The following is an 18,195-nucleotide window of genomic DNA, read 5'->3' as shown; positions in this document are numbered from 1 at the left end:
GGAGGAAAGCTTGGAGTGAGATATGGCTTTCAACTCTAACCTGTTTATATGCATTTTGCATTGAGCTGAGGACCACTTCCCTTGAAAATCTAGGTCCTGTAAGTGTCCTTCCCAACCTTCCATGGAAGCGTCTGTTGTCACGACGTAGTCTGGAATAACTGGGAGTAAAGAAAGCCCCTTGGATAGATTTGATTGCGGAGTCCACCAGAGGAGAGTTTCTTTCATTAGCGGAGTGATATCTACTAAGTCGTCAAAAGAGCCTTTGGTCTGTATCCACAGACTTTGCAGCTCCTCCTGAAGAGGTCTCGCGTGTAGTCGAGTCATTGGCACCAGGTCTATAGCCGATGAAAGCATTCCCATTTTTTTCTGGACAGTTTTAGTGCTAGTGTCTGCAATTGTTGCGGTCTTTCCTGGGAAAGGAAGGCCTTGTTCTGAATGGTGTCCAGAATTGCTCAGAGAAAACCCATTCTCTGGCTTGCAATGAGGGAGGATTTTTGATAGTTTCATGATAGGTCTAATCGCTGAAACAGAGAAATGCAATCTCTCGTGCTGCTTCCACTAGACGAACTGATGGCGCTTTCAGAAGCCAATCGTCTAGGTATGGAAATACTGGATGACCGCTTTTTAGGTTTCGCCTGGCGATAGCTGCGCATGCGCTACTCTCGCCAGAGAGGACCTTTTGCAATCTATTCTCCAAAAGCCTTACATGCACGCACAGGGATGGACAACGATGGCTGATCTCGCTATTTGTCCAAACCTAACAGCATGCGCGTGGATGTAAGTACAGTGAACAGTCCGCCACCATCTTGTTGAACACGCCGGCTTCCTTCAACTCTGGCTCCAGAGATGGGCGCGCGCGCATAGCCGTGTGCTTTTACTTTAAACACGCTGCAAGCCGCTTATCTGTCCAGAAATTTCCCTTATGATTTAGGGTGTCATGCAGTAACTTGAACGGCAACAGCATTCCTTTTGTTATGTGGGCGCGACTTGTTCTAGTTAAATTTGAGTTTAAAAATCAACAGCAACGAAACTACAATGTGCCTGGTGATCTAGCTTCTAGTTTCAATAAACTGCAGCAGCGCCAAACTACTGTACAATCCCACACTCCAGCCAGGCACGTGCCAAACAGGACAACCGAGACTCACGTTGCGACAATGAAGAGGGAATGATATCGATTTATTAAAGCGCCACTGACCGCAATATCAGTGAGCAGCCGCGTGCACCACGTCACCGGGGTCAGGCGAGCGCCGCTCTCTTCCCCAGCCTGGCAAGCGCTTCCTTTATTCCAGTTCTACAAAGGAACCAAAACAATTGCTGCACTAATTGCGCTGCCACCTTTGGTTCCCCCATCGCTGCAGAGCTGCCCCCTTAGATGGGAGAACCTTGACACAATGTCTCAGAAGGCCCCAATTACGGGCCTCTCTACAGGAAGCTCTTCATTTTATTATTAATAATACTGGCTCTTGTTCTGAGGTCCTGGAGTGCTTATTCCAGCATGTGCGGCCATTACTGGTGCTGGTCCTAGTGACTTGCTAGGCGCTTAGCTGCCCGCCTGTGGCTGGTGAAATACTGCAATATTCTCCTCAGCCCGGGGGTGGGCGTGTCTCCAGTCCACGCACAGTACAGAGCACGTGTATGTACAATCGCAGCGTCCTCATATATGTGACAGGAAGTATGTACTAGCGGCCATAAGAAACATGTTAATCACTTGGTAAACAATACTCCGCCCCATTTCATACACAATAGTCACATCTACACAGTTTCAATACCCTATTTCAGACCTGAACATTGGCCTGTTTTGACCTCTTAGGACCCTGATACACACCAGCCTCAGAGAATATCTATACAAGTCTCGTCGGCTGTTCAAAACCGCACATCCCCAGCAGTTGAACATGAGGGGAGACATATTGGTCCATTTACAGGGTGTAAATGGTGGCTTTTAACTTCTCACACACTGTTGCAGAGCCCTAAACTCGGGTATGAGGTCTAAGTTTAACATGTCTCTCCTTGCTGCCGGATGAAAAGCAAGGCTTCTGCAGCTCAGTGCCCATCACTCAACATAACACTGCAGACCCCTTGGGCTGCAAGCACCAGTCTTCCAAGTCTCCTCCAGTCTGGGGGACCAGAGATGCTCTTGTCCCAGTGCCAACAGTACTTTGCACAGTGGAATATGCAAGACACTCGGAAACATTCCAAGTGACGACAGCAGCAGACAGCCATACCAAGTCAAACAGTAGCCTGCAACATATAGGCTGTTGTGTAGTTAGGATTCACATTGGATTTAATCTGGAGGACTGAAAAATATTGAAAAAGATGTCCTATAAGAAACTGGCTTTATAACCCTTGATGCTTATGTGATTATATATGAAAAATTCCACCACTATGAACACTGCACCGTCTGCACTTTAAATATTTACCTGTTGCCTGCTTTGCATTGATTTGATGAGAGGCCTAGTTTCCGTTTTTTGATACACTGATTGTTGAATTTATAGCATGATTTATTCATTTTCAAGGTACAATTTCTGTATGTTAATTCTTTGAATTAATATCCCCGGCCAGCTGTCTACATATGTATCAACATTACCCCAGTCCTAGATAGTTATATGGGGGTTGGTCCATGTTTGAAAGTATTCCCATGCCTGGATCAGCACCAAGTTTAGCATGAATGTCACACTTTAGTTTCTTGGTTTTGTGCAAATCAATATACTACTTTGAGATAATTGAATTTAACAAGCATTAAAAATGCAATAGGTCTCGCCTTTAAGTTAAAGCCAATTGCTTTGCTATACAATACCATTAGCAAAGCAAATGGCTTTAACTTAAAAAAAGGCGAGACCTATTGCATTTTCAATGCTTGTTCTTAATGCAGCTTCTACTGGAGCCATGAATTTCTTGAAAGTTCGTGGAGCTAATTTGAGGCCAAAAGGAAGTACTCTGAATTGGTAGTGGGTACCAGCCACTGTGAACCTTAGGAACTTTCTGTGCTCTGGGTGAATAGGGATATGGAAGTACGCGTCTTCGAGGTCCAATGAAGTTGTCACAGTTAAGGCGGCGCAAGATGTCTGCCAGAGTTACCATCCTGAATGTTTGAGTCTTCAAGAATGTCTCCAGATTCCTTTCGAATGAGGAAGTAATGGGAGTAGAAACCTTTCCTCCTCTGCGAAAAAGGGACCTTCTCTATTGCTCCTTTTTGAAGCATGTTCTTCACTTCGTTCTTGAGCAGATGCAGATGAGGGGGTGCAATCCCCGGGGGGGGGGGGGGGGGCTTGGGGGAAGGATTGGGTGGTATATGAATAAACTCCAAGGTGTGGCCATGAGATACGAGTTCTAGGACCCACTTGTCTGAAGTGATGTTGCGCCACTGGTGAAAATGCATGGAGAGCTTCACTACTTTTAAGGAAGAGGAGCACTCACTGGTACCCAACTGAGCTCACTGCTTGCGGCTGGAGTCACGGCCTTGGGATGCTGGCTTCTGTCTTGAGCCTTGACGAGAGAAACAGGCCGTAGTTGGTTGGCAGTTATATTGCATCTGATATCCCTGTCAAAATTGTGGCTGGTAAGATTGATCGGTCTGGGAACACTGGTAATTGCCTCTGTAGCTTGAGAAACCCCAGCCACGAACTCCCCGAAAGGGAACCTCGCGGTATTGAAGGGTTCCTAGAGCCCTAGCTGTGTCTGTATCTTTTTTGATCGTAGCCAAAGCCTTATCAATGGGACTACCAAACAGGCTATCGCCATCATAGGCCATATCCAAAATTTTGGATTGCACTTCCGGTCGGAAACTTGTTGCTTTCAGCCACCCTTGACACCGTAGGACGGCAGCACCCGCTAACTGCCTAAAACTGGTAGTGGCAATGTCCATAGTGGTGTCAATCAGTCCCGATGCTGCTCTTTCTCCTTCTGAGATGAGTTTGGTAAACTCATCCTTATTTGCTTCCGGGAGGAAGGATTTAATCTCCCCTACATCGGACCATAGCAGACAATTGTATCTGCTCAGGATTGCTAGAGCGTTTGCCGCCCTTACAGAAATCGCTGCCATCGATGAAAATTTCATTCCGATGGTGTCAAGACGCCTACCACCTTTATAAGGTGGGGAGGTAATAGGAGCGGACGGATTCTTCGAGCGCCTCTGAGCCGCCTGCAAGATTACTGAATCAGACTTGGGGTGACCAGTTAGACAAGCAGGAGAGTTCTCAGGGGCTCTATACTTCTTATCCAGTCTCGGCAGGACAGGGACCAGAGGCTGGCGTTTTATCACTTTCACCCCTTCCTGCCAAATGTGATCGATGATGGGTATTGACCTCACACTTTTTCTGGATTGCTCCTTAAAGTCATAAAAAAAAATCTGTATTCCTGATGCATGGCAGTTGGTAGGTGGAGCCGATTTGGAGCCCTGTCTATATTATGGAAACCTCCTATGTCCTCAGGAGGTGAATCCGACGGGCCTTGAGGTGGTGGTGATGGAGTTGGTATCACAGTCATCTGCGGGTGTCGCAGGGTCATGTATCTCACCCTCTTCCGGCTCTTCTTCAGAGGTAGCAGGGTCCTCTTGTGGAGGCAGGGATAATGGGACTTGGTATCATAGGAGGCGGCAGTGGTGCTGAAGTTGCTGGCGGTACTATAACTTCCTGTTCTTGAGGAGGGAACCTCCTTCTGTAGTCCTGCAGCATACTTTGGAGGTATAACAGTAACACTGCTGGGAATTGAGCAGGTTGTAGCACAGGCTGCTTTAAGTATCTATATTGCCGATAGTGAGTAGGAGGGGCTTCATACTGTTGGTAGTATTGCTCCTCAACAGTCATCGTCCTCTTGACATTTAACGTTCAGCTGCGAGGGACTAAAAGCCACTCCAAATTGACCCTTCTCGACGTCTGTATCTTCTACATCCAGAAGATTGCTGGGAGGCACAGGAGAAATCTTTGGGGCTTTAAACTCCATGCGCGCCCTCTGCAATACCGGCGTTGAAAAACTGGTATACATTACTGCTGGTGAGATTGTAGTCGTTGACTGTGGTATTGCTGCCGTCGACAGCACACAGTCGGCGATTGTGCTGCCGTAGTCGAAGGTGGCGCTGCAGATGGTGATGCTGTCGTCGGTGATGGCTTTCTCGACGAAGAATGCTTGCTAGTCAACGGTGCGGTCGACATCAAGGCTCTCGATGTGGAAGCCTTAGACGACAGAGGTGTTGATGACGATAACGGCAATGTAGACGGTATAGAACCTTTGAGACTTTCAGTCGAAGAGGTTATCGTCGTCGACTGTCTGGAAGATGACAGTCGTAGTTGAAGAAGTAGCAGGCAAGGCTATTGAACCGGTTGAGGAGGTTTTCTTACAAGATTTCGTCTTAGAAGTACCTGAAGGCCAAGGGGATGAAATCCCTGAGGAGACTATATTTTTTCTCCTGATTAAGGGATTCTTTTGCCATGAGAGAGATCTTATGTTAATTCCTTTTCTCTGCAGGCTGTCCCTCAGCTGACCTCTGTCTATTATAAGACCTGGAGGAAGTATCATTTTCCTCATCTGAAGAGGCATCATTCTTCTTTCTTAGCCATATTAAGAGCCGTCCTTCTCTATCCCTTATGGTTTTAGATGGGAAAGTGCGGCATATCTTACAGTGCCTTGCTTCATGCTTTGGATAAAGGCAATAAATACGGTCTTTGTGGGCATCATCAATGTGAACATTCTTCTTCCCACAGGACTGGCAAGGCCTGAATAATCCTTAGAATCCGACATAATCTTGATAAAGTAGATGATATACTTATCTGAATTCGCTGTAGAACTGAGCCAGGCTCAGAGAGACTCCCTTACACAACAAAGTGCGGTGAAAATCTGAGGAACTCAGCCTCTCTTGGGAAGGTTCTATAGGGTGCTGGTGTCTAAGTGGTCGTTTTTTTCAGTTTGGTCCTTTTTACAAAAAGAGACTAATAGGCTATACAATGCATGTTTGCATCTATTAGGCCTATGGTTTTTTACTGCTATGTTATTTGTACTGTGGGATTCCCACTATGAAGAGGTGGGAATGATTCAGGCATGTGACTCTGAAAGATACCCCAATACTGAATAACATGACATGGGTCTCAGGGGGGTGGTCCCACGTCCACCCTTTATTCGATCGGAACCAGGATCTCTGAGGAGTCTCGTCAGCCGGTGTCGACTGCCAGGACACCAGGAGCTTCACAGCTGACGAATAAGTTACTTACCTTCGGTAACCATATATCTGTAAGAGACACATTAGTTATAGATTCCTTAGCTTTAGAATTACCCCCAGGCGTCCGACTGGATCTGGAGAATTTTTTCAGCAGCAGTACCCTTGGCTCCGCGTTAGTCGTTGGCGTCATGGACGCCATGACAACGTTGCGGTAGCTACTTAGACACCGCCCTTGCGCGTTGAAGTCAGTTCTTTTATACAACATTCCACGCCAGAAGCACAGAGCCATGCAAGACACTGACCACTGGTGCACACAACTAGGGCCCTGAAAGGGACTCCCTGACCCTAGAAGTCTGTTTGCTAATCTATGTCTTATAGATATATCATTACCGAAGGAAAGTAACTTGTTCATCTGAAAGAGACAGTTATAGATGCCTTACTTTTAGAATAGATACCCCATTAATACCAACCCAGCAGGTGGGTCTGCGAACCAAGTTCTCACCAGAAAGTCCTGGAGAACAGAACGGCCAAAGAAAAAGTCTCTCCAGACTTGCTGTCCAGGCAGTAGTGTTTTGTGAGCATGTGCAGAGATGCCCACGTTGCTGCCTGACAGATGTCATTGAGGGGGACTCTCCGTCCCAAAGCAGTGGTAGCTGCTGCCGCCCTGGTGGAATGGGCACGCAATCGCACTGGAGGCTCCTCCTTTGCCAAAGAGTAGCAAACTTTAATGCACAAAACTACCCACCTAGAGATGGTCCATTTGTGCACAGCCCAACCTTTTTTGGCACCCACGTTGCCAACAAAGCTGGTCATCCACCCAGAATTGCTTGGTGCGATCCAAATGAAAGGAAAGCGCACGTTTCGGATCCAGGCGGTGGAGCCGCTCTTCCTCCTTAGAAGGATGCGGAAAGAAGGTGGGCGAAGTGATGGTTTGACCAATGTGGAAAGAAGAAATCACTTTAGGAATAAAAGAGGGTCGAGTTTGGAGGACAACCTTGTCCGGATGAACGGCCAGAAACTGAGGTTTTGAAAAAAAAGCCTGGAGCGCCTGGGTGGCAGGATTCGCCATCACCTCACCCACTGGCACACCATGTCGGACAGGTCGGTTTTACAGATAGTCCGAAGGGGCCACTCCCTCCCCTTCGAGACTACCCCCTAGCCATGCCACCTCAGTACCATCACATGTTTGAGGATCATCTGGCCCTTCTTCAACAGGAAGTTACGGCTCTCCTAGCCAAGGGAGCCATTGAGTGAGTTCCTGCCCCAGAAGTAGGTTGTGGTTGCTGTTCCCACTACGTTCTGGTTCTCAAGAAAGAAAAAAGCCTGCATCCTATCTTGGATCTCAGGAACCTCAACTGCTTCCTCCGGAAGAAGTTCAAAATGTTGACACTAGCTCAGGTTCTGTCTGTCCTCGACCCTGCAGACTGGATGGTAGCGCTGGACTTGCAGGACGCCTATTTTCATATTCCTGTCCTGCTGGCTCACCGTCGTTACTTGGGGTTCACGGTAGGCCACAAGCACTTTCAGTTTACCGTGCTCTCCTTTGGCCTTAGAAGTGATGGCAACCAGAAAGGCAGTCTTTAAAGTGAGAAGTCTGAGAAGACAGTTATGTAGTGGCTCAAAGGGTGCACATACAAGAAAAGTAATAACCAAGTTCAAGTCCCACTGATGCATTACGAAGGGAACAGGAGGAAAAAGCGGAGTAATGCTCTTAAGAAAGCGATTTACATAAGGGGACTTGAAAAGAGAAGGCTCATTACTAAGTCTAAGAAAAGCTGAAATGGCTGAGACAGCCCTTAAGTGTGTCCAGGGCAGAGCCCTGCTGGGCCAAAGAAAGGAGGAAAAAGAGAACCTCCAGAAAGCCGAGCAGAAAGGGGAGCCATAGCCTTTGCTGGGCACCATGCAACAAATTTGTTCCATCTGCAGGCGTATACCGTCTTAGTGGAGGGACGCCTGGCTGCCAAGATAATGATACAGACTTCGGGAGGAAGGTTGAAAGCTGCCAACTGTCCCCGCTCAATCTCCACGCAAAGAGGTGGACGCTGGACAGGTTCGGGTGGAGGACCGTCCACTGCTGCTGCGACAGATGATCCTCCCCAAAGAGGCAGTCTGATCGGAGGATCAATGGCCATGTGCAACAGCTCTGGATAGCAGACTATTCGTGCCCAATCCGGAGCCACAAGAATGACTTGGGGCCGGCCAAGCTTGATCTTCCGCACTCTGGGCAGAAGTGGTATAGATGGAAAGGCATATAGAAGACCGCAACTTCACTCACGACGAAAAGTGTCACCTAACGAATGCCTTCTTGGAAATTCCAACCCGCAGAATATCAGACATTGTGCGTTCTCTTCGGTGGTGAATAGATCTAACCAAGGCTCTCCCTATTGTCAAAAGAGACTTTGTACCACCTCCGAGTGAAGACGCCATTCGTTATCCATCATGCATCTGCGGCTGAGTTCGTCCGACTTGGCGTTCAGGGAACCTGCCAGGTGTTGAACCACCAAGGATATGCCCTGATGTTCCAGCCAGGTCCGGAGACGGAGAGCCTCATTACATAGGGTCCACGACCCCACCCTGCCCTGTTTGTTGCAGTCTTACATGGCAATGGTGTTGTCCGTGAACACCTGCACCACTCTTCCCTGGACAGATGGAAGGAATGCTTTCAGTGCAAGAGATGGCCCGAGGCTCCAGAAGGTTGATATGGAGGAGAGACTCCAGAGGCCTCTGATCTCCACCTCTCCCATGTGCCCGCCCGCCCTAGAAGTGATGCATCTGTCACCACTGCGTACTCCAGTTGAGGCAGGGAGAGGGATATGCCATTGACACAATGCTGGTTCGTTAGCCACTACTGCGATTGACGTGCAGTGCCCTCCGAAATCTGAACGCAATTGGACAGATTCCCCTTTTTCTGTGCCCACTGCAGAACCAGCATGTGCCACCTGGCATGATCTACCAGCAGGTTGCAGGAGGCCATGAGCACCAGCAGACTCGGGGTCATTCTGACCGAAACCCGGAATAGAGGATGAAAGATCGGAATCCTAGCCCAAATATCGCCGCTGGGGAGGATAGGCCCGAAACTGTGTCGTGTCCAGAACCGCTCTGATGAAAAAGAGCTTTTGAGAGGGAGTCAGGTGTGACTTCGGCACATTGATAGTGAACCCCAGTGAGTGCAGGAGGTCCACCATTGTCTGGAGGTGGGCATTGACTGCCTGAGGCAAGCCCACCTTTAACTGCCAGTTGTTGAGCTAGGGGAAGACTGGAACCCCCTGATCGGCGCAGATGAGCTGCGACCACCGCCATCACCTTCATGAACACCCGAGGCGCTGGTAAGGCCAAAGGAGAGCACGGTAAACTGAAAGTGCTCGTGGCCTACCGTGAACCCCAAGTAACGACGGTGAGCCAGCAGGACAGGAATATGAAAATAGGCGTCCTGCAAGTCCAGCGCTACCATCCAGTCTGCAGGGTCGAGGATAGACAGAACCTGAGCTAGTGTCAACATTTTGAACTTCTTCCGGAGGAAGCAGTTGAGGTTCCTGAGATCCAAGATAGGATGCAGGCTTTTTTCTTTCTTGAGCACCAGAACGTAGTGGGAACAGCCACCACAACCTACTTCTGGGGCAGGAACTCACTCAATGGCTCCCTTGGCTAGGAGAGCCGTAACTTCCTGTTGAAGAAGGGCCAGATGATCCTCAAACATGTGATGGTACTGAGGTGGCATGGCTAGGGGGTAGTCTCGAAGGGGAGGGAGTGGCCCCTTCGGACTATCTGTAAAACCGAACTGTCCGACATGGTGTGCCAGTGGGTGAGGTGATGGCAAATCCTGCCACCCAGTGGAGATTGGTGGCCATGAAAGGTCAGACTAGGAGTGTTTTGAGGTTGCTGCAGAGGGGGTGGTGGTGGACCGGCCCGCTTGCTGGCCCCTAGACCCATGACGGTGAGTGCCACATCCCCAGCCACGCAGTGGTTGGACAGCTTGCGCCGGTATGTAGCTCTGGGTGGGTCATGGTGGGGCACCCATTACGTAGCAACGAAAGTGGCAAAAAGCAGACTGCGCAGGACGGGTGGTGGAGAGACCCAAGGACTTGGCTTTAGCCTGTGGGTCCTTGAAGCACTCTAGCGCATGGTCTGCTTTATCGCCGAAGAGGTGAAGGCCATCAAAGGGCATGTCCATCAGGGTGGCTTGGACATCCCCGGAATAACCAGTCGACCTCAGCCAGGTGTAGCGTCTAAGGGCTACCAACGTTGAAACCGTCCAGCCCAGCGAGTCGGCGGTTTCTAGTCGGCAGCCTATAGTAAACTTAGCTGCATCTCTCCCCTCGGCGACTGTACGGGAGAGCATGGCCCAGGCCTCCTCCAGGCACTGGGGCAGCATCTGCACTACTCTATCCCACACATAGGGTGTGTAACAACCCAACAGACATGCAGTGTTTACTGACCGCAGTCCCAAACTGGAGGAAGAAAACATCTTCCCAAGATGGTCCAGCCTTTCGGATTCCCTATCAGGTGGAGCAGTAAATAATGTGCCTTTGGACGTGGAGGCTTGGACCACCAAGTCCTGAGGGGTGGGGTGTTGTGAAAGGAAACTGGGGTCGCCCGGAGCCGGGCGGTGGCGTCGGGCAATCATCTTATCGACAGGAGCCCCTGTGCTGGGCCTGGACAAGGGTCCCAGAAATGATTTCAGTTAGGGCTTCACTGAATGGCAGCAGGGTCTCCAAAGAGCTCGCTGCCAGTTGAAGTACCTCTGTCAGGAGGTTAGTCCTGATTGCCACCATAGGTAGCTTGAGATGGAGTGCCTCAGCCACCCTACGCAACACCATCGTGCAAGAAGCTACCTCCTCCGTAGCCATGGTAAGAGAAGACTACATGCCAAGGTCTGGGGAGGTATCCAGACCACTGACTTCCCAACTCCTCAGTCCAGGTCATACTCTAACTGGGCAGTTAAAGGGTCACCAGACCCCTCCCAGTCCTCTTCACCGTCTTCCGGTTACCAATCTGGCCTAAACACACCAGGGAACAAAAGTGTACCTGTCGGCGCAGGATCCGTCGTCAGTTGACACAGGTCCGGCTCCGTGTCAGGCTGGAGGCCGGGGTCGACGACCGCTGGAGACACAACCGCGTCGTCTGCGGACATTGTACCGGTGGATTCGGTGCCGGGGGAGGTGTTATGACAGGTGCCTATCTGGATCCAGGCCAGGATCCAAGGGCACCTTGCGGTGCAGACGCCAAAACAGTCAGCGGCAAAGGCCCAGGGCCCCCAGCAGAGTCCGTGGGGTCCGAAGGAGCGCCTGCAGAATCAGGCTGCCCAAAGACAACATGCATCGCTTCGTAAAAACCTCGAAGCTGGGCAGGGGTTGCTCTGGGTCCCAGGAAGGGAGGGAATCTTGGAGTATCACTCGTCGTGTCGGCCGTTAAGTTGAAGAAACTATGCTTCTTCTACTCCTTGTGCTTCGACTTACCTGAGGAGTGCAAAGACTTAGAGGAGGAGTGGTGGTGGTGGCTCCGCGACAGATCCCTTGACCTCCAGCGAGCAAAGACTTCGGATTCATGGTCCGGCAGTCGGAACACGTCTTGGGGTCATGGTCGAGTTCCAGGCAGCACAGGCTCATGCATCAGACATCAGCTTTCGTCAGGAACCGCAAGTCTTGAAACCGGACATCCCTTGTGCACCAGGAGTCAATGGACTCAAAAACGATGTTGACAAAAGTCGAGAAAAAGTCAGTCAAAAAGTGACTGGAGGTACAGCGCTCTCTGGATCTGAGCTGGCTGGCTACCGCAACATCATCCCGGCGACCACAACGCCCAACGACGAACGTGGAGCCGACCAACGCCACATTTTTTCGTGCCGGGGTACTGCAGACGAAAACTCTCCGGATCCAGTCGGACGGCTGAGGGTAATTCTAAAGGTAAGGTATCCATAACTGTCTCTTTCAGATAGTCCGAGCACAACTGTGTTGTGGTCGCGCTCAATCCACCAAAGACATCCAAGTTGGGTGTCTGTTATTGAGATGGCACGGTGATGGGCGCCACACAGTTTAAACCCTGTACATCTAAATTACATGCCCCAACACACTAGAAAACAAATTGTCACCAAATAAACTGTCATAAACAAGACAGAGGGGTAGCTCTTCTCTAGAGTGGCTCTTAACTTGCGTGGAAATAAAAGAACTGATGACCGTGTGCCCAGGTGCCGCCTATATAGGTGACAGACATCAGAACCGACGCAGACGTCACGTGGAGCTGAATGGAGCCACCCCGAATCCAGCAAGACGCACGGAATCTGCAGGTAGAAGTCTCCGATTCTTGCCCCCCTCCAGGATCCTCAACAGCCAAGGGGACTTCATCCCCCCAACCAGTAGTGTGCCAAAAGGCGCATTTGCAGAGTGGTTGAGAAAGGGGGCAGGACCTCAGACGAGGTCTAAGCAATCCTGCTGTGGGGGGACTTCCTTGTGTTAACAATGGGGTATCTTGGCCCCAACGGACCCTCAGCAGCATAGGGGACTCCATCCCTTAATGAGTAGAAAGCCAGGAGGAGCATTTGCAGTGGTTGAGAATGGGGACGGGACCTCCAACAAGACATCCATCAGAAATCCTGCTTTGGGGTAACAAAGGTTTCTTGGTCCCCCAACTACTCTCAGCATCCAGGGAAACTTAATTTGGGATGGTCGGGCAATACTCCGCCTGCTCACTGAACTCAACAGAATTTGGTGGAGTTATTCGCTAACTACACAAGCTCTGCCTAGCCCTAGAAGAAAAGGTCAGCAACATAAAAGTCATAAGTGAGCAGAACCCACTCAGACACAAGTGCATCCACTCACACACCCAGGTTACAGTTACAGGGATGTTATAGTTAGGATATAGAATAAAAAAAAAAAAAAACCTTTGAAAAACCTTAGAAATTCACTGAAAAAAAACAAATGTTACAGGGATATTCTAATTAGGCTCGGATTTCACTCATAAAAAACATACAAATTCAGCAGTTCTAGCTACCTAAGCTAACTAGAACTTACACACCCGCAATGCACTGCTTACAACTCCACATATTACATCATTCATGACATGGTAAGTGATCTGATATCATCCACTGAACCACGTACACTTCATGCAACATCTCCTACACGCACTCACATACCCATGCAAATACTGATGCACTAACTCACTCATGCAGAGCCACTTTCACATCTACAGCGACTGACAGCCACTCGCTCACCTAAACAAAAACACACAGCCACTCACTTATCTTTAGTCTCATACCCACTCACTCTTTCATACACCACTTACACAACTACTCAATCACCCATACACTAATCCATAGTTACTCACACATCCACCTATTCGCCCATACAGCCACACATACCCATTCACACACAGAGATACAGACACTCACATAATCTAGGTTTCAAAATAGAATCACTCAGTAGTACTCTGGTAATCACTGGTAGCGCCACTAGAATCTGGAACTCTGCCCAACTCACTCAGTCCAACCACCTGCCTAGCAACCTTTGAAAAGGACTGCAAGCTCCTCCTATTTGACAGACATCTTTGTTAATTCACCCTCAACCGGACTTTCTTCACTGTACCCTAATCTGACTTTAACTGTGTATGCCCTCTGCCCAAATTGTTGTAACAGTCACTGCACATCCACTGATGTAAATGTCTGAGTTTAAATATTACTGTAACCAGCTGCAACCCTGTATCCTCTGTGTTGTTAAGCACTCTTATGCCTTCGGGCCATGTCCGCACTATATACAAATGCAAATAAATAAAGTGAACTAATTTAACTTTTGTGATATCTTAGTATATATGCTTAACTCTCCAAAACTTTAAAAAAACACTCACAATCACTGGATGATGCCAGTGACCATGTCATGATTGATGTAATATGTGAAGTCATAAGCAGTGCATCGTGGGGGCATAAGCTATAGTTAACTCAAGTAAACTAAATCCCTGCAACCTGTGTTTTTTTCAGTGAATTAATCTATGTGTATGTATGTGCATCTGGGCGCTTGCTCCCGGGACACCGCACGTGGCAGGACTGTTTAATGCTTATAACTTTGATGAGGATCCCCTGGAAGAAAAACATGTTCTCCACCTTGTTGCAGTGAAGTGGGGAGAGGGTGAGTAAGATGTAGGGCATGGAATGATACAGAGGCAACAGAGTGAGAAAAAAAACACCAGAAGGTAAAGGGTTGCTTTAAGGCTTTCAGTTACTATCGAAATTTCAACTTTAGTGAAGAGGTATTGAAGTGAAAAATGGTTTTCGGCACAAACAAGTGATATAGAAGATTCAGGACCCAGAATCCATATTAAACCTAGATTCCCCCCTACCTTTGGCAAGTATCAAAGCAAGGTATTTTTAGGAGACATCATAGGGACAGGATTTTCCACACTTTACACTTTAGAATCTATCATTCCCTTAACAAGATCAAGAAATGTATGCAAAATACCTTTGAATAACTATGAACAAGCAAGCACAATATAATGATTTTGCTGTAAACCGAGGTTTCAAAACAATGGCTTTATAGAAAGGTATTCACTAATAATCATTTTAAGGAGTCGTATTTAATTGTAAAAATCTGTTCCTACATGTGTAGACTAAAACCAGTGTAAGAAAGTATCCACCAATGTTTTAGCAAATAGCTACCTAAATAAAATAGCATCAGCAACAACTTTGTATAAAAATAAGATGTTTTACAGAATTTTCAGAATATTCCTTACACAATCCACAACTTGCATCCAATTTTACCTAGCCATGGTTTTCAAATAATGATACTGCAAAGGTATTACAGTGTGCAAAAACTAAAAGATCAAAGTAACAAATATTAATTTTGCAACTTTGAGTTATAAACATTTTGTAATCAAATTAAGTCCTAGTTCTCGGTTTGAAATATTACATATTGATATATCAGTTTATGAAAGCTGAAACAAATGTATCCAAGCACACAGTAATCAGTGCCTGTGCCTGCTGTGCCCAGAACGTCCACTACTGTGATGCTTGCTTTTATGCGATCTGTCAGATGATTTAGATCTTTCATGCCTATATCTGTGATGACCTTGGTCATGTCTATGTTTCTTAATATCTGAATAGTCTCTTGTTTTGCTGTGGGAACGAGAACGTGATTTTTTCCTCTTGTGACCATGTCTGCTTGAATTCTTCCGGTTATAGCTGTGATGTTTGATTTTAAGATGAGGTGACCCATGGGTATGACGATGACGAGGACTTCCACTGTGACTGCACGATCTACTTCTTGATCTGGAGCTGTATGTTCCAGATCTACTTCTTCTGTTGAAACTGGTAAAAAAAAAAAAGTTTAACATGCATATGCATTTCAAAACTACATGAAAAGTATGCAAACAATTGAGAAGTTATTGGCGAATCACCTTAATTGCATAAACCATGGCATGCTAATTACTCATTCACAAGAAACAAATACATGGAGGTTCATAGATGACAATATTACCTGTGACTATGCTTGGCAAATGTAACCATATTTTGAAGGAAAATTACTTCCATCCAACTATGAATTTTCAAAGTTGGTACCTTATGTATTACCATGCATTATATGAATCCCCACTTTCAGGTTGGAAACACCGGAGAGGCTGATTCTACTAGGTCTGGAGGTCTTTTACTTCATATTTCCAGGACAGTGTCGGAAAAGATTTTAAAGACGTCAGTTCTCAATTGTGTCTACAGGGTCCACTTCAAACCTCAATGAATTCTTAAGATGGTCTGTTTTTGCCAGTGGTGAACAGGTCTCTTGATATGGATCTTCCGTATATTTAAAGAAAATCATCAACTATTGCCTTCTATTTCACCCGCAACAGCATGTCAGGACCAGTCCCTTTGCATGCATTTATAACACGGATTTCACTAGAGGCCCTAAACGAGCACACCACAGGACCAGTTGACAGCAAACCTGCATTGGCAAAAAAAAAAAAAAGTTTGACATGTATGATGGCCTTCTGGGCTCTTGACAACCATTTGCACTCTAGTGTGAGTCATCTCTTTTGGTGCAACATAAGCTATCCCAAGACAGTAGGATATTTCAGAGGCCATTTTGAAGTAAGCATAAATAAATAGGGCCATGTCCTACTCGCATAGTTCTCAATGCAGATTTTGGTTAGAGCAGACGTTTGGCAGGGTAGCTCTAGCAATGTCCAGGAGAGCCTTGGAGGAGCATGGTAGAAGTGAGGCTACATTTAGAGATGGTAGTTAAGTTCAGATATGCTTATTGAGTTTTTTTATGAAAGACCTATGCTTATGTGATCAAGGAGACGGTCATATGGTGGAATTAGCAGGGAAGCACAAATGAAAATAGTTTTTGGATAGTTATAAGAGTGGTCATAGTTTTATTATTGTGCCAACTGCTTTTACGGTAGATTTTTTACTTGATCAAAAAGATTACACAAGTACCCAAAGGCAAAAAAAAAGACGTCAAAGGTTTGGAACACGTTTGCTTAAGTGCCTCAGGACAGTGCAAGACAAAACTGAGACTGGAACCTCTGAAACCGATTTAGGAAAGAAACACATTCTTTTGAAAGGTGACCAGAAACACTACATAACCTATCAGGGAACACTAATACAAGATTCACAGCTATTTGTTTGTGGTGAGAAGTAAGTATATGCAAATAGACACCTCATAGTATTTCTAATTGGAGTGATATTGTATATAGAACTGCATGAGATAATGACAGTGTATGATCCTGTTCCAGGTCTCCTTCCACACAGTATCCTCCCGCCACACAACCTCTCTGGTTAAACAGAAGTCCATGCTGCCAAAGGGTGGGCTAAGAAGCACTGATCTTGAGCACCAGGGCTGAGACACATTTCTTGTCAGTGTAACACTGCTTAATAAAACAAAAAATACCGTAACGCATTGCAAGTGTGCCAAGAAAACATATTCTGTGTTTAGGTGGACATTTCTAACCGCTTACATAGTATTTTTCAACATCGCAAACTTGTTGATCACACCCCAGCAGGTGGCCTGCAATATAGCTGGTATGGTGTAGGCCCAGCTCTGACTTCCTGCAAAATAAGGAGCTCCCTGCTGGGCAGAGACCACTTTGCCCAATATGCTGCCGCCAACATGGCAGAGCAATTTTGGTCCAAATATGAGCCATCTGCGCCTAGGCGGTTGCAAAACTTGTGGTTCCTCCATCTGTATCAAGACAGGAAACCCGTGAGCTCAGCTAGTCGGCGGAACTACTGAATTACAGAGGTTGTACCATTCCAAACTCTAAATGATGCCTGGAAAGTACATAGTTCAGCAGGAAAACAGGATGGGGATAGGCACGGCTAAGCGTTTGAGGAAGGAAAGTAAACCTGAGCTGCCCTAACCATTCAAGGAAACCAAGGGGTAACCAAACAAGGAAGATGGAAAGGTACAAATTGGCAGATTGGAAAACCCACCAGCAGATGCTGCCAGGCAAAGTCTAATGCTCCGACTGGTATTTAAATCTTTCCAGTTCTTACTGACCAGGAAGTGCATGGTGTTCTAGCTCTTCCCACATTGCCCTGAAAGTTACGTTCTGTATTCCCTGGTGACTCCACACCATCAGCTCCCCAGTGGCCCACTTGCCATAAAGACCAAAGCTGGCCTATAGCAAGCTAATATTGTGCAGCATAATAAATGTGGTTATATTCTCTTGATACCTTAGGGATTTGGATTCAGGTTTCCATTCCAGACACAAATGCGGTCATGAGTGTATTGAGTGTAGAATCAGTTTTGGCTGTTCTCCTAGACAAATAACGTAATCATTAGGCATCTCAGTTTTTAGTCAGGCCATGTGGGATGGACAGGACTCAAAACAGACCAATTTAGAAGAATGCCTTCTTTCCTGATCCAAACTAGGTACATGACTAAACTGATAGGTTCTTGAATGTCATTATACGAGTTAATACTCGAAAGCTGTCTGCTGGGTCTGCACAAACGACCCAAGGAGCGGATGGTCCAAAATAGATTTGCGGACTTGGCTGTGCTTATAGCAAAGCGTGCCATCACAATGCAGTGGAAATCACCTCCCCCCCCCCCCCCCTACACATCTCCTAT

The 18,195-nt window shown here is 47.2% G+C and overlaps 1 protein-coding gene across 4 annotated transcripts in view; it reads right to left on the bottom strand.

The window, feature by feature from the left end:
* Positions 1-14,688: 14,688 nt before the first annotated feature.
* CCNL1 (cyclin L1) overlaps positions 14,689-18,195 on the bottom strand; it is a 382,007-nt gene continuing 378,500 nt past the window's right edge. For all 4 annotated transcript variants that reach the window (XM_078667166.1, XM_078667165.1, XM_078667163.1 and 1 more), the window contains one exon: positions 14,689-15,437. In XM_078667166.1, coding sequence (XP_078523292.1) covers positions 15,095-15,437 — 343 coding nt within the window. In that variant the 3' untranslated portion in view covers positions 14,689-15,094. The remainder of the gene's footprint in view (positions 15,438-18,195) is intronic.

This window comes from Lissotriton helveticus, chromosome 11 (assembly GCF_964261635.1).
Source record: "Lissotriton helveticus chromosome 11, aLisHel1.1, whole genome shotgun sequence".
NCBI classification, from domain to species: Eukaryota; Metazoa; Chordata; class Amphibia; order Caudata; family Salamandridae; genus Lissotriton; species Lissotriton helveticus.
The sequence above is the reverse complement of the archived record's forward strand: the minus strand, read 5'-3'. Positions and strand labels throughout refer to the sequence as shown.